Source organism: Lissotriton helveticus, chromosome 11 (genome assembly GCF_964261635.1).
Source record: "Lissotriton helveticus chromosome 11, aLisHel1.1, whole genome shotgun sequence".
In the NCBI taxonomy this organism is placed as follows: domain Eukaryota; kingdom Metazoa; phylum Chordata; class Amphibia; order Caudata; family Salamandridae; genus Lissotriton; species Lissotriton helveticus.
In genome coordinates, this window is record NC_136072.1 from 11,602,747 (window position 1) to 11,629,416 (window position 26,670).

Genomic DNA, 26,670 nt, shown 5'->3' on the forward strand with positions numbered 1-26,670 from the left:
ATACATTTCTTCGAAAAATGATCGGAAAATAGTCCTGATGCCCTCATCTGAAAAATAAGACACGTTGTCCATCTTAATTAGACTAATGTTGTTTCGGTCTTAGCTTTCCATGATAAAAGCTTCCCTGCACCTTCGCCGTATTGAAAGTGGGCAATTTTACTAACTTCCCACCTTTGTAGGACACGGGCGTTCAGCGCGGAGTCTAACTCCCCCTTTGCACAAACCAATTTGTTATTTAGATCTTGTAAAAGAAAAGCGGCGGCAGCTGAATGCAAATCTATTTCACTTTGAAGTCTAGCTATTTTGACCTCGCTGGAGGATATTTCCCTTTTAGAAACCTTACTCCAATGAGAAGCCCTGCTAGTTATTTGGCCCCTAAGAAAGGCCTTAAAAGAATCCCAAATGGTTACAGAGTTAGCAGAACCAATGTTAAAATTCATAAAGCTCTCACTTTCTTTTAACAAAAAGGAAATCTCCTCCGGTATCGCAAGCAATGAACGATCAAAAGACCAACTTCTAGGAACTGCTCTAAGCAAACCAGTCATAGCCAATGTCATCAAAACTGCAGAATGGTCGGATAAATGTAAGGGGAGATACGTGATGCTCTTCACTACACTTTCCAGTGACCGGCTAATTAAGACATAGTCAATCCTGGATTGATGATGGTACTTGTAGTTGCAAAATGAGATTCCCATTTGCTTCCCCGACCTTATTCTCCATATATCTACATTGCCATATAATTTCATATTGGCCAATAGGAGTGTTCTAGACTTCGAGTGATTCAAGGCTCGACTGCTTGATGACTTATCTAACAAGGGGTCAAGAACTAAATTAAAATCACCAGCAAAAATGACAGGCTCTGGAAAAGAAAGTAAGTGAAGAAAAAAAGATTCCAGGACAGAGGGTTCATCCAAGTTGGGGCCGTAGTATCCTACAATAAAATTTGACCCCCTGCAGTAGTAACTTTAGAGATAACCCATCTGTCACAGGGATCTATTAGTTTAGATATTAAATGGGCTTTCAACAATTTTTTAAACAGAATCGCAACTCCCCTATTGTGAGTAGATTGCATTGTAGAAATAAAAAAAATCCATGGGTTGACTTTTATAACAAGAGCATGAAGTTCTGGCTCAGTCAGATGTGTCTCCTGGAGAACAATGACCCGCACCTCGCAATCACGTAGATATTGTAGAATCCTATCCCTTCGGGGACTAGTGCGGAGGCCATTGATATTCCAGGAGAGAAATTGCCAACTATTCATAACTGGGTTGCGAGTCACCTACTATACTCCATGAGCCTGACAAATCTGAAGGGATGCCCACCCAAAACAGTAAGATCATGCCAAAGACCACTTCAAAACTAATTAGCAAAAAAACAGAAGCAACCAGGAGAAAAATGAGGAACTTCTTTTACTTTTTCCCCCAACAACACCCACCCACTAACCCCGTTCCCACTCCAACCCCACCACCTACCCTGGACGTATGACACCTTCTTGTATGAGGGGCAACTACCCTACCACCCAGATAACAGTACAGGTCTTTCACAGAGGGATGGGGATGTTTCTTCCTTACTGCTTCTAAAACTTAACACAAATTAGTTTCATACTTTCCTTGCAGCCTCGGTTTCATGGCCTATCTCTTGCTATATGTAAAGGGATATTACATTTCCAACTTTTATTTGGAATTTTGAACAAAAGCAATTTCTCAGTGTGTTGGTAATCTGGGCTAGGAAGACCAATAGAAAGTTTAACATCTGATTATCTGAAAAGAAAGACCTAGCAGTGCTAAAGGAGACCTACTGATAGGTGGCCACAAGAAGTGTGGTAGGTAGCAGCAGAAGTCCTTTAAAGCTTACAGGACCAAACAGAAAGGTTCAGTGGTAGAGGTGATTTGCAGAAAGCTCTTCTCATTTGGAACAGGCATTCTCCATTTTGGATTTCAATTGTTTGGATACCCAAGACATATACCTTATGAATATTACTTCACGGGGCTGAACTGGGAGGGTCAGTGGTAGAGATGGTTTGCTAAGAGCTCCTCTCGGTGAAACATTTATTCACCATTTTGGATTTCTAGTCCATGAAAACTTGGGATTTTTTTGATTGTGTTGATACACAAGGCATGTTCCTTATAAATGTTCTGAGGATTGGGCAGGTCTTCACCAGCAATGGTTGCATGGGTACCCTTTCAAGTCCCGTCCTACATCTACAACAGAGAGAGGCTCTGAAGAGGAGGAAGACACCCATTACCGCTGCATTCAGCTGAGCTCCTGCTCCGCTCCTCCCGATATATAACTTAGAGATTGAAATTCGTTCACAGTGCAGGGTAAGGAGAGTGGGTATGGAAAGCCACTAGGACACTTTCAATTAGCCAATGAAATCTTCAACAAAGGCAGAACTCTGAACAGCCACAGATGAATATTTCAGTTTGTAGTTTTTGTAGGAATTCAATTTCTTTTGTATTCTTAAATAATAAATATTTTGCTAGCAAGAGTTTAGGTAGAGAGGGTCTGGTTGATTGACCCACTGAGTGTGGTATGATTTTCAGCTCTGTGCCACCCTAATGTCACAGGTAAGCTCATTAACACGTCTGGAGAAGCACTCACATAGGTACAGCAGGCAGAAGACAGTGGGCAGTCTGAGAGGTGGTAGTGGCAAGCTCCCTTTTAACGGAAATTTGGGCAGGGTGGACAATGGGTGATGCCCCATCCAATCATGATACTATCATAGTTCCATTATGAAGGACTCTTTCTATACATCACAAGTGTCTTCAACTTAAAACAAGTTAATAAATCAGTGACTTGCGAAATGGAGGGTGGCTCTGCTGCTCAACATCTAGGCAATGCGCTGATCCAGCTCCAGTTTGGCCATCATCACTGACAGAATTACAATCTTTTCAAGAGATGATTCGAAAGTGAGAAATGTGCCATGTACTTAAAAACATTGCGTGCCAGGCACTGAGTCAAGAGTCTTTGCACTCTTCACTTTGGGGATCACAAGTACATGGGTATTCCATTCTTATAACACCCTGTAGTTATCAAGTAGAATATTTAATAAAAATGTTAATGATTGTGTTGTGAACAATATATTTTTACCCAGCATACTTTGAACATGATAAGTGTAAGTTGGAAAACCATAAGAAAGACTCAGAATACAGAGTGGATGTTTTTAACTTACCCAGCAGTCAAGCTATCAAAAGCTGGAGAACAACCCTATCTAAAACATTTGCTGCTCCTCCCTCATGCTAATGAGATGCATACCCAGAAGGCATTGTTCTTGTTCACTATGTCCATCTTGCTCTTCTGATCGTCCACCTGTCGTAGGGTGATGGATGGCGGGCCGGAGCCTTCGGGCCCACAGGCAGTGACCAGGATACCCGTGCAAGACTCAGGGATCATTCCAGAACGTTTTCCAACAGTCATGGCCGTCTGAAGGTTGTCACCTGAGGAACATATACATCAGTAATCTATTAAATACCACATGCTAATAACTAAACTTCAACGGCAAACACCAAAATGGCATGTTTAGGAATGTGGCCTGTGCAGGGTATTTTTTCGCTTTTCTATATTTTTATTTCAAATTCAACCTAGCATGTCCAGTCATGAAGACACAGGTCTAGTGACCATGCACAATAGAAGTTGCACAAAGACAGTCTAACAAGGGACAGTCTAATTACATAGGAGGGGGGGTTGAAGGCACATGTCGGCACAAAGGTAGAATGCAAATGTAAATCCATCAATAGGACAATGTTTACAGAGATATGAAATAAAATAAAAGGTGAAAGAAGAAGAGAGCATGAAAAAAACAGAAAAGTAGCAATATACAATATCAAGACACATCTGGTAGCCCATAGATATCAATGTGGAGACAAGGTAGTTATTCAGTCTTACCCACAATAGGATCCTTAGGAGCATCCGATGCATTATGCAGTAGATAAGACAAATTGGATTCCAAATATCCTGATGTCTATATTTAGGTGGCTGCAGCAAGATGTAGATTTCTACGCAATCAGTGGAAATCATCACGTCTCATAACCAATCAACAAAAGCTGGTAGTCTAGCCCCTCCCCAGTTTATAGCCACTCTATGATTGGCCAAGAGGAGGACCATCGCAGTCAAGCAGTGTGCACCATGTGGAATACATAGACCAGCAATGGATCCAGCAAATTATATGTCATGTCATCTATACCAAAAAGAACCTCACACCAATTGTTAAAGATAGGGGGACATTCCCACACAAGGTGGAGAAATCCCACATTGTCCCATCTGCAGCTAAAACAACTATGGGGGATGGATAGGTCAATCCTGTGCTGTTGCTGTGTGGTATTGTAGACCCAGCAAAAGGTATTCATAATAGAATAATGTGTGTCTATAGTTAACTGATAGTTTGCCACTACACAGCAATATGTCCATACCGCCTCAGGTGGTGACACACACAGTTCCACATCGCACGTGATTCAAGACAAATCTGCCCTTCCTGGTATGAATTGTGATATGCATGTTTAGAGCTTAGAAACCCATCCAGTTTTTTCAACCACAACCAGTAGGCTCACCTCAAGCCGTCAAGTGTGGTGGCGTCGCTCCAGGAGTGGAACTAGTCTAACAACAGGCACTTACCATGTACATAAAGGTAGCCCATTTCTGTTATGACCATCTTCAGCAAGTTGGTCTGGACAGTGCGTTCAGTTGTAAGTGGAAGTAAAGGATTGGAAAGCAAACTTATGGCCAACGAGTACAGGCATGGCTCATGGGTTTTGTAATAGAGCTCCAGGCCAATGCAACCATTTTGATTTTCTTCTGTGTTTTGGGAAGACTTGTTGGTAGAAGTCACACCAGCTGATTCTTCTTTGGCTGATCATGCTCGGGATAAGATAAGGAATGCGTCTATCCGTGTTATAGCAAAGTTTGGCAAAGTGACATTGAGCCACCAGATAGTGTATTTCTAGATCTGGCACTTTTAACCCACCCCGCCTCCCGTACCTCCCAACCAAACAGGAGGACCAGCAAATCCCATGCAATCTTTGATGGCTTAGTTACCCAGACAAACTTGATGAGGAGCGTCCAAAGTGGGGAAAATAAGTGCTGGCTAATGGATATAGGTATATTTGTAAATAGATACAGTTTTTTAGGGAGGACTATCATTATAACTAAGCCTACTCTCCCAGCAAGGACAATGGAAGTTGGAGCCAAAGATCTGCACAACGTGATAGGTTGTCTATTACCCGGCCATAATTGAGTCGAATGATCTGCTCCATCTGTATATGTATAAAGACACCTAGGTATTTAACCAAGTCTGTAACCCAACTGATAGGGTATTCTAGGGTGACCTTTGTTTTACTATTAGTTATTGGGAAACGTTTTGACTTAGACCAATTATTAGAAAAACCAGAACATATCCCAAATCGACCAATTTCACATATCAGTGGTGCGAGCCTGCTCACTGGGACCTCCGCGAAGAGCAAAATATTATCTGTAGACATGGACAGCAAGAGGCATCCATGATAAAAGCTGAGGCCTCTATGCAGGGACTTTTCCAGGAGCTGCCCTCCCGAAGGATCTATGGTCAATAGAAATAATATAGGATATAAGGGGAATCCCCGCTGAGTCCTTTGTGCTAATGTGAATGTGTCTGATGTGAGGCCATTGGCAGAAATACGGGCCACCGGATGTGCATATAGGAGTGAGAAGATTGTTGTGTATACCACAATCATTGGAGGATCTCAAAATATTTTTTCTATTCGAGGGAGTTGAACACCTTTCTGACGTCAAGCAGTGTAACCGTCACTCTAACCTCAGGTTTGATTTGATTTATCACCTCAATAACAATGCGGATTTTTGTGGCTTCACGAGGGAAAAATGTCAGCTGTACAGGAGCAACTATTTACTCCAGCAGGAGGGAGAGCTTGGTGGCAATTATTTAAGCAAGAATCTTGTTATCTTGATTTGTTAATGAGAGAAATCGATAAGAGGCACATATAGTGGGTTCTTTTCCAGGTATAGGGAGGTGAATGGTGATGGCTTCCTGTATCAAGGGAGCAATTCTCTGTTTCGAAGCACCTCTGCTTATACCTCAATTAGGTGGGAATATAAATGTGTTTGTATGCTTATTTAAAAAAAAGAGAACCCGTGTGTACCTGGGGCTTAATTTCCAGCAAGTGAATCAATGGCGGCAATAACCTCCTCAAAGGAGATTGATTAACTCAGAAACTGTTGATGGCAGTCCTCAAGCCACACCAGCATTACTTCGCTTAGGTACTTGGTAATATCTTCCAGGGATCAAGCACCCCCAGGAGTGTAAAGATAGGATTAATAATGTACTCATTCTGATACGCTATCTTCCTTGTTAGTAAGGACTGTTCGGTCCCCACCCTCAAATATATCAATATGGGGTCTTGCTCTATCACTCCTGATCAGTCAAGCTGATGTTCTGCCAGGACCCTGCCCTTCACTGTACTGCCTATCAGAGCTTCAAGGGCCCCCAAGCTAGCATTGAGATGTGCAAACTTCCTGAGAATGTCTTTCAACAGCCCTGCATGCTTCAGAATTGCCTGCCTTCAGATCTAGGTATTATAGGCCTCCCATATTATAACCTACTTGATGACTGCAACAACATTAATCTGAAAATATTGTACAATTACAGACCTAAGTTCATCTTCAAATTCTGTGTCCAACAGAGAAGAGGCCGTAAATCACCGCTATGAGTGGCAAACCTGTGAGCGAGGGAGGGCACGTTGAAATGCAATTAATGAGTGACCTGAAAGAGTGTCGGGTAAATGTCAGGCAGCCAATACAGAAGTTGCAATTTCTGGAAGGACCAGCCAATAATCAAGTCTTGAGGATGACTCGTGGTGCAGAATAGGAAGTGAAGTATTTTACTGCTGCGTGTGCCTAATGCCAGACTGCAGAAAAAATTAACAAGGGATTCCAAAGAGGCTGCCATCTGGTCATTATTTGTATATTCAGCAATGTGCATAATGCAGATATTCTTGGACCTGGAGTGCTCCTCAGGATCCTCATTCTTCACAGCAGTTGTCAGAAACTGCTTTTCTAGATTGGTGACTTTGGCTTTAGTTGCACCTGTGTCAGCCTCAAGGTCAGAGATCCTACGCTCCACTCCATCAAGTCAAGCTGCCTGTCTGTCCATTCGTTTTGTCAGGTGGTCTAGGCGTGTGGCCATCAAATCAATTTTTCCTCTATGGACTGTAAGCTGATTTTGAGTTCCAGTAGGATGGCAGCTAAGGAGTCCACAAGTGCTTCGCTCTCAGCACCTAACAGGTGATCAGCAGTGCATATGGACAATTCAGTATGGCGTTTTTTTATCCATGAGGCATTTTTCCTGCTTTAGGTCAACTTGCTCAATTGTGAAGAGCGCTACTTTCCCGTGAGGGCCTCAAGGTGCGGGGGTGGGTGCAGTTCCAGGTCAGCCAAAAAGCCAGGTCTTGAGTCTCTTCCTGAAGGTATGCAGAGAGGGGGAGTGTCTGATGCAGAATGGGGAGAGCAACAGGGAAAGTCCGCCCCCAACTCCAAGGCTGCATGTGTCTAAAATGTCAGGCATGTCCAGGCAGGTGCTCTTACTGGAGTTTGGTGAAAATTATGTGTTAGGTCCTGAGGTGGGCTCGAAGTTTGCACTGTTCATCTAACACTTGTTCTCTGTGGGGGTCGCAAATGACTTGTGCATGAGGGGAGGAGGCAGAGACCAAGGGTTGCTGCAGGGTTGCATCTTCAGTGTATCATAGATCACTTTACCCAGCCCAATACTACCTTCCTCTCCCATGGTGTGGGGAAGCACAGCAAATGTGCCGCAGGGCCCAAGGTGGGGAGACACCCAAGGAGACACTGTTAGTTGTGCCCACCCAACATGGCAGGTGGGTGAGGGAGCCGGCTTCAGGCCCACCAGCAGCTCATGTTACTGCTGGGCCTCTGATGCGTACGGTATAAGAACAGAGCTGTGTAGTCCCGGAGGGGCACAAGACATCTTCCCCAGATACTGGAGGGAAACTATTATGCTTAATTGCTCCCGGGTGCTTAGGAATCCCCTTGCCGAGCATAGCCCTGTGCTAGGCGGCCTTCTTGGATACCTGTATGGCCACGCCTCAATCCCATGCAGTAGTTACCGGCACATCATTGCTTGCCATTCAAAGACCATAGAGAGAGAGTAGCAGAATGATATGGATCGGAAACTTACACTTTAAACAATCACACACCACCCGTTGTTTCTCTAGAGGCGGGGATGTGGGACATGTATGTGCCTTGTTTCAACACTGCAGACTTCATTTACATATTTTAAATTGTGTTTTCTGAACTATGAGTTTTATTCTAAGGAACTTCAGCGATAAAAACATCATTAGAACTTTTAATAAAGGTGCTACGGTCTTATTCAGTCTAGGGAGTTACAAAGGATCTGACATATAAAATAAACCTCCAGCAGATTGCCTGTCTAGACATCCAGTGAACTAACCACCCTACTTTGAGGAACTTACATATGTCACTAGCGGAGACACCTGGAAATTGGTTCTACCAAGATGTTGAGCCAGGCATGGTGATAGAACTGCTGCCAATTTTATAGTGAATAATTAACTACCAATTCTGGGGAGATACAAATGTATCACTATTACAAACTACAGAAAACAGCTTTTTGAGGTACCTCTTATCACTGCCAGATAGTATGTCCACATAGAATTGTCACGTAGAATTGGGCATACCCTATTTGGAGAACATTATTAAAGTACAACCGGTTCTCCTCTGGCACAGAGTTTGGACTACTGATGAATGCCATCTGAACCGCCTAATTTTGGGCGATGTTCTTAAATCCGAGCACTCTGGAAGAGTAAAATGGCCGAGATATATTAAGACCTTTTTGGGCAACATAAACCACCTTGATTACTATGAGGACCCTCTCTCTATGACACAGATACCAGGGAAGTCACTGAAGAAATTATGTATAACCTATTTGGAGAACTGTAGGGAAAAAACTGAGTCTATAAAATCTACTGTGATTGCCCATCAACTTATATTAACCCCGCAGGTCATACAACCATATTTCACTTTGCCTATGAAAGATCATGAAAGATACTTGATTACACGTTTCAGATTTGGGATACTATTCAGGTTATTAAGTTTTACCATTATGAATGACTGGTCTATTGGCATTCTTAGATGTCCCTGTGATAATATGTCCACCCAATCCGATATCCATATATTGTTTTTCTGCAAATTTTACTCAATACCGAGGAAAAGGTGGATTTTGCCCATACTGAGATATTTGAACTTAAGACAATGTCGATCTGCCTTTCTAGCAATCCAGAAGCTAAATGACTTATTTTCTGTTGCATCTGTCTCTGCCTTTTTAAAAAATGTTTATTACTCACGGAAATCTATAATTATGTGAACCTGTAAAATGTAATGCATTATCTTTTTATGATAACCTTTTTTAATTGACTGAATTTAAAAATGTTGTAGGCTTTTTTACTTGTTGTGATATTTATGTGAACTTTTATGGTTAAATATGATATAACCGAATAAAGTCTTTTGAAAGAAAATGACTACCAATTCTTGAAGATTAAACTCCGTGAAAGACCAGTGTGGAATCAAACTGGAAAATTTCTTAAAATTGCTCATAGATTTTGTAAAGCTGCTTTGCCCTAGTGTACAGCCCTAATTATGGTGGATAATCAAATAACGTCCTGGCAGACAAAAATTAATCAACCAACCAAATTTTAAATCAGACTATAAAGAGTGGTTTAGATTGAAGAAATTGGTGGGGATTGGTGGGACTTTAACTGACCTGTGTCTCAAGACAGAGTTAGAATACTGCAACATCTCCTTTGAGTCCTTGAGGGTGCAAGAAGAAGGTTTTTTTCCGGGGGGGGGGGGTTCCTCATATGAAAAGCAGATTGGCCAGATAAGACATGGAAACATTAATAGAATAATATTTTTAAAGCCTTTTGATAATACAGTAGTTCACTATCATGAATATAAAACACCGACATCTAGTAAGTACTAAAGACATACATTATGTTAGGAAAAAATCAAGTCTGGAATCCCAATCTGGATTTGTAATCTGCCAATACAAAAATAAGCTTGATTGTGTTTGTTTAGTTTGAATTAATTTGTTTTGATTTGCCCATGTTAACAACAAACTTTTATTCTTGCTGCAGAACTCCACCTCTGCACTGCTACTACTTGCTGAATGTGACATGTGCAGTGTAGGTATAACATTAATTGGACACCACCATTGCAGATTTTATGTCCAGTAAAAGCACAAGTATTTTTTATACTGGCAGAGTACATCCCTCTGACAGAGTTGAATCCTATAATAGACATTGTTTAACATTGAACATGTTTGTACTGCAGAATGACTGTAACTCTTTCAATGTTTTAGGATTCTGTTTTTTTAATTCTAAGTGACCTTTTAGTGTTTGCAAATAAAATGTCTAATACAAATACTTATTATTGATATTTGGTCTTGGTTAGGAGGACATGGTAAATTCATTGAAAAGACTATCACACTGAAGATTTAGAAATCTTATTTGAATAAATTAGGTTTGCGTATTTGAGTAGATGCTTATCTTGTGAGGGTGAACAAGTTAAGTTTCATGCTACACTCTTTATTAAAGGTATCAGAAATCCTCAACTGGATGTGACCTATGTGAATGGCATGCACTGAGATCCAGTGGTAATCTTACATACCTACGAATAAGTGCGATTGTGTGGCACTCTGATTTAATTCTAAATAATTTTGTTTTGTGGCAGCTTGGGTGCCGATTGGTTTGCTCCCTCTGACCAGTGGGGGATTGTCGAATAAATCAAAAGTGGATGCTGTCAACCTTGACAGAGTAGCCAATCGCACTCCTCTGGGAGATAAATCAATCTTCCCTATCTGTAGATCGAGGTAAATGAAGAATGTAGTCCAAAGTTTACCAAAGACAAGTAGCTTTTTAATCTGGTGTCAAGAGTTTTTCTTACATACCTGTCACCATTACTAGTCTGATTCTCGCCTCCAAGAGTTCCTCTAGCACTGGCTTTGTCTCCAGCTTCAGCTGGTTTTCCATCACCAGCAGTCCAAGAAATTCCAAGTTAGATTCAACATCTTCTCTTCAAAGAAAAAGAAAAAGGCAAATGATACTGTAAAGCAATTAATGTAAGAATGTCCCCCATCTTTGTCTTCTTCAAGCCAATCTGTGGATCTGATCTTCCACTAAGTCTTCAAGAACTGATCCCACCGCCATCCCTTCAGATCCTCTTATTTTTCCCCTAAGCACAACAATCAATACACAGCTACTTCCCTATTTGGTATTCCTCTTAAATCTTTCTCTTGCTTTGGTCGCATTCTTGAGCCCTTCCAAACATGCTAAAAATGCATTCATCAGTACCATTTTTAAATATTTTTTCACTCGTGACACTTGTGAAGGTTTTAGTCAAGGAGATACTAGTAACCACTCTAAATATTCCCTGGGAGAAGCACACTGCTACATGGTTAGCACTTCTGCACCACTGGGTAACATATCAAAAGGTAGATGATCAATCAATCATTGGAACTATCTCAAGTCCCTGTTTATAAGTGCCTTCAGTTTGTTTGACTGCAGGGCCTTGCCCAAGGCATGTGTCAAGTGTGTCCAGATACAACAAAATCTTATCAGCATCCAAAGATAATGGGTCTGCTTTGCAGACTGAAAACTTACCGGCAGCAATTCATCGGGAGCCGTGAGGGCAACGGCTGGGTACTCCACCTATCTCCCCCATGCTGTGAGGGCAACGGCCAGTGTGTTAGGGAGAACTACGAGTCCCAGCAGCCCCAGGGACCCCAGGCGCACCCGTGACGCTCCTGCCTGCGCCCAGAGGCACTAGAAAACCGAGGAGCGCCACCCTCAACGCGGGACTGAAAACTTACTGGCAGCAATCCATCGGGCGCCCTGAGGGCAATGGCTGGGTGCTCCACCTATCTCCCCCATGCCGTGAGGGCAACTGCCAGCGTGCTAGGGAGAACTACGAGTTCCAACAGCCCCAGGGACCCCAGGTGCACCCGTGACGCTCCTGCCTGCGTCCGGAGGTGCTAGAAAACTGAGGAGCGCTACCCGCAACGTTGGATGCGCCCGGGCGGTGCCCGGGCAAAGCCAGGGCCAAGGGCGGGCCCGTCCTTGCCCGTCATCGCCAGGAAGAGGCAGGGCTGGGCCATCTCCCTGTCATTTGGAGTTAAAGATACAGGAAGAACTAATGTTATAACTGAAAGGCTGTGTTCTGAGCGGGGATTTCCCCTAAATCACGGACAAACAGTGTAGTTGTACAAAAGTCCCTAATTCTGCATTGTGTTCTCATTAGAAATATTAGTGTTCTAGACTAGTTTTCCCTTCTGTGACTCGCTATATTCCCAATTATTTAGTTGGGCCCTCTGAAAAATGGGGAAACGGAAACAACCGTGTAGTGGGTGAGCAGGCAGCCTGAAAGAGAAGATCCTAAGAAACTCTGTATCTTTTATCTCCTATTTAACGTCAGCAGTGGGAGTTTTAAACAAAGAAATTCATAATGCTGAACTAGAACTAGGCATAACGTCTGTAACGCCGGGTGTCGTGGGGATTCCCACACTTGTTGCAGGGGGGCTGACCGTCCTATTGGAGCCCATAGTTCTAGTTAATAATCGTCAGCAGGGGGTTGAGATCACAAAACAAAATGGGGGAACTGTAAACGAAGTGACTATGCTTGTTAGTACTGACAAGACAGGGACCGCGATAAGGGGGAAGTCTGCTTTTGCACCCACATTACAGGGTAAAACAAGTGGTGCATCATTAATGAGTAAGAAGCCAAAAAGAAGGTCAAATATTATTGCACCACACGTTAAGAATAGTAACACCTATAGTTTACATGATGATCTGCATAAAGCCCTGTCTGATATGTTTAGCTCTCAAGTTGAACCTTTGCTCCGAGAAGTGAAAGAGGGCATTGCTAGTTTATCTATCTCCGTTAACGTTATTAATCAGAAACTGGGTGACTTAGAGTCCCGGCTGGGCCAAAATGAAAGAAGGACTGCTGTTGTGCCCTGCAGCTGTGGGAAAAGGGACAAACCACAACTGGGGGTTAGTGGAGGGGCAAGGGGCTCAGTAGTTACACTGATTCCTAAATTATGTGGCGGCACCAATCAGATTACAACTACAGCAGTGCAAGATGCCTCCCGAACAGGAGGTCATGGAAAAAAGGTAGTGCAGAGCCCTGTGTTGGCCAAAGAATCATTGACTGTAATACACTCTGATCGGGGAAAAGGCAGCTGAAGACAACAGGGTCTAATACCGGAAGATAGATTACATCTACCACCAGAAGCTAACAATTTAGTGGTTGTTTTAGCGGGTGTCCAGTCCCGTCCCTGAAAGAGCATACAAGTGAATCCACCTTGGACCTATTAAGAAAGACTAAATATTGGTTGGATCACAATCAGCAGGCTATAAGTTGTAAAATCTCTCTCCCACATTATTATGGCCAGACGTATTAGATGGGTAGGGCCAAATCCTAAATCCATTTTTGGCGACTGTATTGTCGTCAATTTTGATAGAGCAGATCTGGCAGAGAGGTTGTGTACGGTCAGCTACGCAACTGTTCAGGGGAACATTAGGATCTTGCCTCTAGGCTTCTTTTATCCAGCAACGGCGGGGATGTATTTAAGAGCAGGGCCCTACAGAGGTACAGAGGAAGATCTGGTCCCGTCAACCGGTCGCTCTTATAAAGTAAATGAGTGTGTCAAACCCCAGCCTGCTTTACCCAAACAGGGTTCTGCAAACATTGTGGGGAGGGGGGGGGGGGGCTGAGAACACTCCGAGAGATATTACGACATCAAGTCCCTCTTTTCATAACCGTTTTTTGCCCCTATCTGCATTGGACGAGAATGATTGACTTAAAGTACCCACCCCACATGAGAACCATAAGGCAGATAGAACATGCTTGTCTGGAGTAGATGGGCCCACAAAGAGAATTGTAATATCTTAAGTTGGAATATAGCAGGTTTGCGGTCCAAAAAAGCGGATGGGTGGATCTGACCAAAACTTACGACATAATGGGTTTTCAAGAGACTTGGGACACGGAGGGCAATTTCTGGGTAGATGGGTACAAATCGTATTGTGTGCTAGCTCAGCATTCTCCCTCGGGTAGAGCTAAAGGCGGTCTTTCACTGCTGTTTTCCCTTGCCTTGACGGGCACCCACAAACTGGTTAAGGTGGGCACCCCTAATTGTTTAGCAATTGAATATGCTGTCCATAATTCATTTAAATTGCTGGTGGTAAATTTCTATAAATCAGCTGATTGCTGTATGGAAAATGAACATTTGTTAACACTGAGACAGTTTTTAGAAACTTATCGTGAGAGTCAAACCACTTATCACTCGATCATTATTATGGGTGATTTTAATATTCATCTTTGTAAGCAGAGCTGCCGGGGAACTGATCCTGTTGGCTTGGTAAGTTATGTCTCATCACACTTTGAGCACACACGATCCGGGGAATGCTTGGAGGAGATCCTGGCAGAAATGGATCTTCATGAACCAGGCGACACTGCTTTATCTGAAAGGACACCTACATTTACAGCTAGAGGGTGCAATACTGTTATTGATTTTATATTTATGTCTCTATCTGTTCTACTCAAGGTGATTTCTTATAGCGCCAGATGGTCATATTATAGTGACCACAACCCAGTTATCCTTGAGCTAGATAGAAGCTGTGGGTTTAAAAGCAATATAGGCAAACCTAGAGAGGAACTTAGTCTGAAACCCACTGATCAAGGTAGGAGGCTAAAATGGGCAAAAGTTTTACCAGACACTTTTTTCTAAGATCTAGCTACTAAGGTAGAAGATAAGGAAGGTGGCTATATGCCTGGATGGGGCGACTGAGGGCTGAGCAGTTTTGGGTGCTTTTGAATATATTTGTGCACAGGTAGCTACGGACATGACCTATTCTGTTCAATCTGGTCAATTTAAGGGAGAGAGATGGTTCGATAGCAACTGTTCCAGGGCACATCGTAATTTGATCATTGCTTTAAAAAGGTCCCCTCAAGATAGAAGCCACTTAGCGATACTCAGAAGTGAGTATGAGTCAGCACTCTCTACCCGGAAAAATGAAATCAAAAGAGAAGCCTGGAATGCCTTAACATCGGTGGAAGTTCTAAAAGACAGTAGCAGTTTCTGGGCCATTGTTAATAAACCTTTTTTTCTCTGATGTAGGCAATACTCAGATCGAATGTATTATCACTGAGGACCAATGGCTTGCCCATTTTGAGGCCATTTATGAGACACCTAAATGTGCGGATGGGGTGATTGCTCCCATTACAAGAAGGTCTACTACTGTCTTGACATACTGTGAGGAAGGTGTAGAACTGGCCATTAGGAACATGACAAGCAATAAGGCTCCTGGCCCGGACGGAGTCCCGGCAGATTTTTATAAGCTGTATCCCTCATTTTGGGCCAACATTTTGACTAGTGTTATCAATGTCTTTGCCAGACAAGGTTTTCCTCCCTGCTGGTCATCATCTATAATTGTGCCAATTTTCAAAAAGGTTCAGAGAGGGGATGTTAGATGCTATAGACGTATCTCCCTAATTGATTCGGCAGTAAAAGTTTTAGGGAGAGTGATTTTGAGTAAATTAACTGATTGGTTGGACGAAAATCAGGTTGTGTCCAACATTCAGTATGGTTTCAGAAGTGGTAAGGGGACCCAAGATCAGTGTCTTAATTTATCTTTACTAGCCGGGAAATATACCTTAGCTAAGGAGGGGACATTACAGCTGGCATTTATGGACCTATCGTCCACTTTTGACCTGGTTAACAGGTCAAAACTGTGGTTAATTTTGACGGAAATGGGGATAGAAATCAGCTTGGTCTCCTTCCTAGCTGATTTACTGCTAGGGTAAGGATTGACCAAGAAGGTAATTGCACCAGGCACTTTAGATCGGGTCAGGGAGTAAGACATGGTTGTATTTTAGCTCCATTACTCTTTACTCTTTATATAAATGATTTAGGCAAGGTTTTAAATTTAGCTACTCTGGATGTTCCGTTAATAGGTCATGACCGTTGCCTAGTACTTCTGTACGCTGACGATGCTGTTTTATTAGCACGCACATCAGTCGGCTTACAGAAGCCTTTAGATTCCTTTGAGTTTTTTTATGAATTCCTTGGATCCTAGGGTGAATACTGCTAAATCTCATGTAATGACACTAGGCCGGAAAAAAATAAATAATCTGAGAACCTTCTTCTGCGGAGGTATAGAATTAACTAGGGTGCCCTTGTTTAACTACCTGGGGCTCATGTTTGATGAAAGAGGGACCTGGGCCGCACAATATAAGGTTAAGACCAATGCCATGGTTAGGGCAATTGTGGCAGTTAATGGTTTTAGACAGGTTGGGGCAAAACCGGTAGAGGCCATTATAAACATTTACAAATCCAAGTGTATAGCAATAGCTACTTATGGTTCATCTATTTGGGGCCTTAGGCCTATGGAGGGGTTGCAGATAGCAGAGAATAAGTTTCTACGCAATCTTTTGTCTGTCCCCCAATCCACTCCCACTTTTGCCATACAACAAGAACTGGGAATGAGCTATATATCTGATAAATTGAAGTTAGCCCCAGGTATCTGCTGGTTAAAAACGTGGCTTAACCCACAACTTGACCTAAACCACAGAATTATAAGGGACTGTGTCTCTTTGGATCGAGCGCGTAAGATCACATGTCTATTTTATATTAAAAATCTATTAGCTGGTGTGGGCCGTCAAGACCTTTTTGGCCATCCAGACAAAATTGAGAAAGTAGATCTATTGAGGGTCAGATCACAGCTCCTGGATTTTTGGTCAAGTGAAAGAGAAGAGTTGGAGTTAAGAAAAACGTCTGTTAGAGCACATTATTTATTAAAAACTGTACCTATGATGGAACCATATTTGAAAATGTCCAACTGGCCATTCCATCGCGTGATTTTAACTAGGTTCCGTTTTAATCTTATTCACTTCTTTCTAGGTAAATGGCAGGGGTGGTGCAAACAGAATGAGCTAGGGCCTTGTACCTGTGATACTTTTTCAGCTCAAGATACTATGCACTTCACCATGTTCTGTGAACATTATAGAGATATCAGAAAGAAGTTTTTATTTCCTGTTTTAAAGAGAAAGGGATTTATCCAGGTTAAACCGGCTCTAATGTATCTCCAACTTTTACAAAAGCAGAGTGAAATCTTTTACATGGCAAGTTTTTTTGTGGCAGCTGTGAGACTCAGGAATTTACGTAACTGATTGCTATCCCAAGCAGTTTGTTTTTATATATTTATTCATGCCTTTTGAAATTTGAGTGCACACCTTGTATTATAATATGATTTTAATGAATTGCTCTGGTTAAATGTATTTTGTAAGGGTTTGAATATGTATCTTTGGTACTTTTATGGTTTTGATTTAACCGAATAAAGTGATTTGACTGACTGACTGGGTCTGCTTTGCTAGTTCCACTTCCCTGTCTACAAATCAATTAAGTACATTCCAAGGATGCCACTGAAGTGTTCACTATTAACTGGGGCAGTATACTCCGATCTTATCCATCTATGTGGCTGTATTCTCAATCTATACTACTATTATAAAGCGAGAACTGGGAACCTTTGAGGCGGGTAAACTCCAGAAGTACACCACCAATCACAACACCCAATACAGCGTTGGAAAGGGGAGGTCCAGGAGATGGACATAGGCTATACATTTCTACAACATATACATTACGAAGGGCAAACAACATTAGGGGTAAAGTAGTTCCTTGTGGGCGTTGTTCTGCTGTTAGGGAGTAGCATGGGTGTGTCTAACTAAGGTGGGCGGCAACATTGGCAGAGGGGCATGTTCCAAAATGCATCAAACTTCACTCGCTTACAGGGGCTGCGAGCTTCCAGCACACAGAAAACACAAAGAGTTCAGGAAGAAAACTTCAAGCCTTTATACAGGTGCCACTGGTGACATAAACAGCGTTTATTTGCCTGTTACTGAGGAGCGTGGCCATGTGTAAGTAAACATGTCGACGGAAACATTGTCAGAGGGGCATGGATAAAAACAGGGAACTCACTTCAGTCAGAACAACGCTAGCACATTCCGAGCTACATTAATGCCTTTCGGAAAGCAAGGTTCAGATCGGGCATAAACAAAAGGGCGCGGCTTACAGAAAGAAGATGCCTTACGTAAGCAAAAGGGGCACGGATATAGGGGCGTGGTACCATACGTCACAGCCCACTTCACGACGCCTTCATTGTCAGTCGGATCAGAGCACAACAAAGGGGCGCGCCTTGCGCAAACAACCAATGACGATACATTAACCCTTTAAGTGCTGCCGTCGGCCAACGGTCGTCACGGGCACTACCTCCCCAGTGCTGTGTGCGACCGCTGGACGTCCAGTTCAGCACTGGATAATGGACAGCGCAGCACTGGGAGGGTTTATTTACGAAGCTCCTAAGGTGTTAAGTAAAGGTATAAGGGGCGCAACTTCCACAAACAACCAATAGCTACGTAAAAGTATCACACTACTTGCCGCAAAATATATGCTAAACGATTACAGATTGGTCCAACACGCACGTTACAAAACCAAAAAGCACAAGGATTGCTTTACGCACTCTGGCCATTATTTCGGTCGTAGGGACAAAGGCGTTCTCGGAGGGCTCACTCGAATTGCTGCGCCAAAGCGGAGAAACGTTCACACTTTGCACGACATCAAATGTTCAAACAGGGGGCTGACATTGAAAGAAAAACATGCCGATTTCAATAAGGCTCTTTGAACTTGCCGAAAGAGACGTCATGTATGCTAATTGATGGCGCTTTCCCTTATCGCCCACTTATGCCGCCACAAGCCTAAAACGTGATTCTAAAAGCACAATCATTGCTTTGCTAAGTGTGCACATTAGTTCAAGAGTGAACACTAAAGCCTTCTCGCAGTGATTTGTCTAATTGCAGCACGAAGAGAAACACCCTTTCACACTTAGCCCTACATCAAAGGTTCTCACAGGGGGCTGGAAAAAGGCGTTCTCAGAGGGCTCACTGAAATTGCTGCACCAGAGCTGACAGTTTTTCACAGTTTGCACGACATCAAACGTACGCACAGGGGGCTGCCACTGAAATAAAAACATGCCGATTTCAATAAGGCTAATTTAACTTGCCGAAAGAGAGGTGATATATGCTAATTGACGGCGCTTTCTGTAATCATACTGTTCTTTCGCCACAAGCCTAAAAGGTGCTTCCAAAAGAACAATCATTGCTTTGCTAAGTGTGCACATTACTTCAGGAGTGCAGCACGGACACAAACACCCTTTCACACTTAGCCCTACATCGAAGGTTGTCACAGGGGGCTGGACAAAGGCGTTCTCGGAGGGCTCACTGACATTACTGCACCAAAACGGACAGAATTTCACACTTTGCACTACATCAAACCTTCACACAGGGGGCTGCGGCCCCCGGGGGAAAGCAGGTCGGCAGACCAGTCTTTTCCCCGGGGTGTTCGCGCGATAGCAGGACAGGCAGGAAGTAGTTCAGGGGTTTAGGTCAGGGGTGGGAGGGGTTAGGAGGCTTATTTAAGGGGACAGGAAGGGGTAGGACTTCCTCTTTCTGTCCCCGGTGCCTCAGGGAGAGAAGTTAGTTGTAGGGAGCTTTTAGATAGGCGGTGTGTGATTTAGTGCTTTAGGTCATCTTCTGGTGCCCCAGAGCGACGTGCTAGGCAGGTTTAGTGGTATTTTGTTAGGTGGCTTGCCATTTTAGTTACTTTGCGGAGTGTAGCCCCTCGGTGTCCTGGTGCGGCGCGCGGCGGTGAGAAAGCTCACGCATCTCGCGGGGTGCCAAACCTCACGCATCTCGCGGACGGGCTGGAATTAGGGTGCCAAACCTCACTCATCTCGAGGAAGGTCAGTAAACTGCAGACGAAGCATGGCAACGCCTGATGCGGAGGCGGTGAGGGCTGCACTGCTTGTGCTTGGTCGGGCGGGGAGGACGGACCTCCTCCAGCCTGGTGTCCTGGACCAGGCATGGGTCGGGATGACCCGCACGCCCCGGTCAGAGTCGGCGGGGGTGGCTGCGGTTGTCGCAGCGTGTATGGACGAGCCCGCTGGGGCCCGGGATGGCGCGCCTAAGAGGTCGAAGGGCAAAAAACAGTAGGTGGCGCCCAAGAAAGGGGGACGGCGTCTGAGCCTCCCGGCCAAGATCGAGGCCAAGGAAGCGGTTCCCGGTGGTGTGGGCGGGGCGGACGGAACTCCGCTGGCATTACGTGCCGGGGGGTCGGGGAGCGTGGGCCAGCTGGTGGGGTACGATGAGAGCAGTGAGGGTAGCGGGGGGAGGACCTGGGTGAGTGGGAGGTGGCAGCTGGTGAGGATTTCGCACTCACGCTGTCTGGGGGGGAGTCTGGGGGGGAGGAGGAGTTCACCTTCCTGGAGCAGCCGGTCGACCTTTCGGGCGGCCGGAAGGGGGTAGTCAAACAGCAGGGTTCCAAGGGCAAAGGCCCGTTGAAGGCGCAGCAGCAGACTGGGGCAACGGGTGCTGCGGCACCCGTGCCCGGGGGGGGAGGCCTGGGGGTGCCAGGGCGGTCGTCGATTTATGACCGGTGGGAGCACATGTCCGAGGAGGAGAGGGCCCGTGATCAGCGGCGCATCATTGCCGAATATGAGAGGGAGTGGCAGCGTTTGAAGGAGGCCAGTGAGGCGAAGGCGGGCGGGGCGCTCAAGGGCGATGGGGTCCTGGTGCCTGCGCGTGGCAGGGGGGCAACTGGAGGTAGAGGCAGGGGGTCCCCTGGGCAGCGCGGGCAGTGGGTCTGGGTGGAAGGTTCAAGGACTGCCTTGACGGATCAGAGACCTGTTGGCACCGGGGCCTCCCCGAGCGCATACGGCTCGGGGAGGGGGGGGGACAAGCCAGCAGGGTCAGCTGGCAGAGGCCGGGGTGGGCCGGCGGGGCGCAAAACGGCCTCCAAACGCCGGGACGAAGAAGCAGGGGGGTCCGCGGCGGCCTGCCCTCCATCGAGGGAGCGGGCACCATCGATGCTGGAATGCGAGTTTATGCCTGGTGTGAAAGGGAAGGGTGCCAAGAGAGTGGTGACGGAAGTGGTGCCGCTGGATGTTCAGGATGAGTGGTTGGACTATGGGGATGAGGAGGATGAGTTGGAAGAGGGTGAGTTGCGCGAGTCGGAGTGTGTGGACAGGGCTAAGGTGGCATCCGCCACGGTGGGTGTTTCCCATGAGGCACGAGATGGCGCCAGTCGGGCCACCAAGGGGACCATGAAGCCGGCGGACGCACGGCGACGGTAGACGGACGCTCCTGCAACCTTGTCAGGTGAGGGCTCTTGGTGGGACGCATGGACTGACGGGGGGAAAGGAGGGAGGAAGAAGCCCTGCCGGTCGGTGGGGGTGGGGGATGGGTCTGTACGGCCGGGGGCCCATGTTGGGGCGGAGCCGGTGGCGGCTGCTGGGGGGAAGCAGGTCACGACGGCCAGTGCGCAAACCGACAAGGTGGAGGATTTGGGGGTTAAAGATGATGGTGTGGGGAAGCTGCCCAAGAAGTTGCCTTATATGGGTTTGGCCGTGCCCCTGGGTTCGCACCTGTTGGAGAAAACGAGAGGGAAAATTTGGAGGCACGAATATGTGGATGTGTTTAAACGGCTACATAGGGAGATTCAGGCGAAGGAAGGGTCTAAGGAGGAGGAATGGGAGTTGACCAGGCGGCCGAGGGTGCCGGTTACGATGGAGAATTGGACGTCGGCTTTCTTGATTTACGCGAGTATATATTGTGAAAAGCTTGGTGATCGGGCGATTGCTCTGTTCAAGTATATGGACGTGATTAGGAAGGCGCAGCTGCATTTCGGGGGTTTTGCGTGGTTGAGCTACGACGAGGAGTTTAGGGCCAGGATCAGCGTCAATCCGGACAAGCCATGGGGGGAGGTGGACCAGGAGCTTTGGATTCAATGGATGTCTTCGACGCAGGCGGCGGCTTCCACTCATACGGCTAGCGGTCTTCCGGTGACTTATCGGTCTTTTCAGTCGCGACCCGCCCAGTCTGGGGCGGGTAACCAAGGAAGTGCAGGTGGTTTGGGAAACCAGGCGGTGTGGTCCGGGGCTGCGGGACAGCAGTACAAGCCAGTGTCTTCGGGAGCCTGTTGGGGTTTCAAAAAGGGGTTCTGCAACCGCCCCTCTTGTAAGTTCAAGCATGAGTGTTTGAAGTGCGGGGGGCGGCATGCAGTTACACAGTGCCTCACGTTGGCTTCGCCGTCAGAGCAGTGGAAGCTTGCCAAGGGTAGGGGTCAGCCTGGGCCGAAGGGCCCATACTCCGGTTAGGTTGGAGGCCATGTGTCCATGGCTCTCACGGTACCCTGATAAAGGAGCGGCGCTGAGATTATACTGGGGGTTCATGGAAGGTTTTCGGATTGGTTATCAGGGGCCGAGGGAGAGACGTTGGGCTGAGAACTTGCGGTCCGCCAAGGAGTTGCCGGAGGTGGTGGCGCGTAAATTGGAGAAGGAGGATTCGGAGGGCAGGATTGCGGGTCCTTTTGCAGACTGGCCGATGTCGGATCTCATTGTGTCACCTCTTGGGGTGGTGCCCAAGAAAGAACCTGGGGAGTTTCGATTGATTCATCACTTGTCTTGGCCTGCGGGAGGGCCGGTGAATGATTTCATTGCTGAGGAGGACTCAAAGGTACTGTATGCGTCGGTGGATGATGCCATAGGCTTGGTGAGGTCCTGTGGGAAGGGGGCGGAGTTGGCCAAATGTGACATCAAGTCGGCGTTTCGCCTCCTCCCCATTCACCCCGCGGATTTTTCACTGTTGGGCATGCAGTTTGATGGGTCCATCTTCGTGGACATAGTGCTACCGATGGGTTGTGCGATTTCCTGCGCGCTTTTCGAGACTTTCAGCTCCTTTTTGCAGTGGGCCTTTGTGGACCGCAGTGGACACCAGCTGGTGTCTCACTATTTGGATGACTTTCTGTTTGTGGGCGCGGGTCACTCTGGCGCTTGCGGCGAGGCTTTACGGCAGTTTCAGTTGTTGGCACAGGATTTTGGGGTGCCGTTGGCACCGGAGAAGACTGAAGGGCCTAGTTGTTGCCTGACTTTTCTCGGGATTGAGTTGGATTCGGTGGCTTGGCAGGCGCGGCTACCGGTACGGAAGGTGGAGGAGATGCAGGAGGCTTTGAGAAGTGCGATTGGGGTTCGGAAGCTGGAATTGAGGTCCGTGCAGCGCTTGTTGGGGTTGTTGACCTTTGCGTGCAGGGTGGTGAGGGCCGGCAGGACGTTTTGCAGGCGGCTCGGCATGGCCATGTCGGGGGCAGCCCTCCCGCATCACAGGATCAGGATCACGCTGGGGGTCCGGTCGGACTTGCGAGTGTGGCTGGTTTTCCTGGAGGACTTCAATGGTGTGTCGTTGGATTTTGCTCGTGACCGGATGGTGTGGCAGATTCAGCTCTACTCTGACGCGGCGGGTGCTGCCGGTTTCGGAATTTTCTGGGACGGCCGCTGGTGTGCAGAGCAGGGGCCGGCTCATTGGCTGCTACAGGGCAGGAGCATTGCGTTTTTTGAGTTCTTCCCTTTGTTGGTTGCTTTGCTGGTGTGGGGCCCGGAGTTCAGGAACAGGTCGGTGTTGTTTCATGTGGACAATATGACTGTAGTGGACTTGGTGAACAACCAAAAGGCAAGGGACCTGCGGGTGCTGCGCTTGCTGCGAAGTTTCATGCTGCTGTGTCTGCGTTACAATGTGCTGTTCCGCGCGCATAATGTGCCAGGCGTAAGTAACGAAATTGCGGATGCATTATCTCGTTCGCAGTGGCAGCGCTTCAGGGAGCTGGCGCCGGGAGCGGAAGCTTGCAAGACCAAGGTGCCGGAGGGTATCTGGTCCTGGGGGGAGTGAGAGTGGTTGGGTTGGTTGAAAGGTCAATAGCGGGGTCCACTAGGCGGGCGTACAGGTTGGCGTGGGATGAGTTTGGGTACTTGGTGGGGGGAGAGATGGGAGTGGGACGATTGTCTCAGGAAGAGTGTGAGCGTGGGGTGGTGCGCTTTGCGTTGGATTGCATGGATAAAGGACTGTCGCAGACGACGATTGCTGGCAAGTTGGCGGGCGTATCTTTCTACAGCATGGTGTATTTGGGTTTTGATCCGGCTAGGGCGGATCTGCTGAGCCGAATGTTAAAAGGTTGGGGTCGGGTGAGGGCGGAGATGGGTGGGGGGGAACTGCCACGGGAGGCGGTCACGTTTGAGTTGTTGGTGCAGGTTTTGAGGGAGTTGCATTTCTGTTGTTATGACAGGGAAGAGGTGGCGCTCTTTCGTTTATGCATGATTTGGATGTTTTTTGGTGTGTTTCGGGTGTCAGAGTTGCTGGGGACGCGTGGGGCGCCGGGCCGAGTGTTTGCGGACGTGCGTGTGGATGGGGTTCGTTTGGGTATATGGTTGGGACGTTCCAAGACAGACCAGTTGGGTCGGGGCAAATGGGTGTGGTTGTCGGAGAATGGGTGTGAGGGTGTGTGCCCGGTGTGTGAGTGGCTGGCGTTTTGTGGTCAAGTGCGGAGCTTGGAGGGGGAGATTTTTGTGCATGCGTCGCAAAAGCGCTTGACGTCCTCTCAGTTGTTGGCGGTTCTGCGGATGGCTTTGCGGAAGTTGGGCAGGGACCCGGCGCGTTTTGGCACGCACTCGTTTCGGGGCGGCCACGGCGGCGGCGGGTTTGGGTTGGTCGTGGGAGGAGATCCGGAGGATTGGTCGGTGGCGGTCGCGTTGCTGCGAGCGATATGTGCGTAAATGAATGGGTGGGGCGTGCTGCTTGGCCGGCTGCACTGTTTTTTGATGTTGCTTCTCTTGTTCTGCTGAGGTACTAATCTCTTTCTCTTCGTAGGTTGTGTTCGTGGGCCGGGGGCCAAGACGGTCACCTGGGTCGTTGGGCACTCTTTTGTGCACTGGGGGGAGAAGTATGCTGCCAGGCGGGTGTACGGCCGTAACCTGGGCCTGAGGAGCAGTCATCATGAAGTTCAATGGTGGGGTAAGAGCGGAATGCGTTGGGGAGAATTGCTACCATGGCTCACAAAGAAAGTGGCGCAGCTGGGCTGCCCGGACATGCTCATCATCCACTTGGGAGAGAATGACTTAGTGAAGCAGTCGGGGGTGTCACTTTTGCACTTGATGCAGAGGGATTTGGATGCAATGAAACGCAATCTGGCTGGCGCCTGTATTGTGTGGACTGAGTTTGTTCCACGACGGATCTGGAGGGGTGCGCTTAAGCCTGCGGCAGTCGAACGGGCACGCAGGAAACTGAACAGGGCTATGAGACTCTTTTGTGCAGATAAAGGGATCCACGGGCTGGCTCATGTCGGGCTTCAGCTGGAGCAGCCACTTCTTTTCCGGGACGACGGCGTGCACCTTTCTCACATGGGGAATGCCTTTTACCTAATGGAGTTGCGCGATCTGATTAGCCATTTGTGGAATGAATCTATCTGGTGTCCGAGAGTATGAGTTCGAAAGGTGCACGTGTGGTGGGGCAGGTAACCGCCCTCCGGGGGTTCCCTGGGTGGCGGGAACTGGGAGGGGTGGGGAGTCCATGACGGGCAGAATCACCCTTTCAGGGAGGGGGTTACAGGTGCAGGATGGGGGGAGTGGTAGACGGGAGTGTGATGGATGGAGATGACGGAGGAGTTGGAAAGTGAAAGGGGAAAGTGAATGAGATGCAAAGAGGTCATGGTGTGAATTAGGAGTGGCTGGTGGAACACGTGAGTGGATGATGGAGTGAATGGCCGGATGTTGGGGGGATTGTTCAAGTTAACGATGTTATGTTTATTGTTGAACGTCATGCCTGTCCTAATAAATGGCCTTTTACGCTAACTGATGCGTGGAGTGGTTATTTGCGCGATGCGGCCCCCGGGGGAAAGCAGGTCGGCAGACCAGTCTTTTCCCCGGGGAGTTCGCGCGATAGCAGGACAGGCAGGAAGTAGTTCAGGGGTTTAGGTCAGGGGTGGGAGGGGTTAGGAGGCTTATTTAAGGGGACAGGAAGGGGTAGGACTTCCTCTTTCTGTCCCCGGTGCCTCAGGGAGAGAAGTTAGTTGTACCACCCACCCACCCTACATTTAAAAGGGGGGCCCTGGGCGTTTTTGTAGAAGTTGTCATGTTGGGCAACGTGCCAGTTTAGGACAGGATGGCGAGATAGGGGTGCTGACGGGAACTGGGAGGGGTGGGGAGTCCATGACGGGCAGAATCACCCTTTCAGGGAGGGGGTTACAGGTGCAGGATGGGGGGAGTGGTAGACGGGAGTGTGATGGATGGAGATGACGGAGGAGTTGGAAAGTGAAAGGGGAAAGTGAATGAGATGCAAAGAGGTCATGGTGTGAATTGGGAGTGGCTGGTGGAACACGTGAGTGGATGATGGAGTGAATGGCCGGATGTTGGGGGGATTGTTCAAGTTAACGATGTTATGTTTATTGTTGAACGTCATGCCTGTCCTAATAAATGGCCTTTTAGGCTAACTGGTGCGTGGAGTGGTTATTTGCGCGATGCCATTCAAAGAAAAACATGCAGATTTGAATAAGGGTAATTTAACTTGCTGAAAGAGAGGTGATATATGCTAATTGACAGCGCTTTCCGTAATCGCACTGTTCTTTCGCCACAAGCCTAAAAGGTGCTTCTAAAAGCACAATCATTGCTTTGCTAAGTGTGCACATTACTTCAGGAGTCAACACTAAAGCCTTCTCGCAGTGATCAG

The 26,670-nt window shown here is 47.0% G+C and overlaps 1 protein-coding gene and 1 long non-coding RNA gene across 7 annotated transcripts in view; one reads left to right on the forward strand and one right to left on the reverse strand.

Moving 5' to 3' along the window:
• LOC144791849 (putative cation-transporting ATPase 13A4) overlaps positions 1–26,670 on the reverse strand; it is a 652,319-nt gene that overhangs the window by 262,005 nt on the left and 363,644 nt on the right. The window contains exons 18-19 of the mRNA XM_078666632.1: positions 10,964–11,088; positions 3,256–3,437 (exon numbers count right to left, since the gene is read on the reverse strand). Of these exons, the coding sequence (XP_078522758.1) occupies positions 3,256–3,437; positions 10,964–11,088 (307 nt within the window). The remainder of the gene's footprint in view (positions 1–3,255; positions 3,438–10,963; positions 11,089–26,670) is intronic.
• The window catches only part of LOC144791847 (uncharacterized), a 198,565-nt gene that overhangs the window by 87,056 nt on the left and 84,839 nt on the right, over positions 1–26,670 (forward strand). The window lies entirely within an intron of this gene.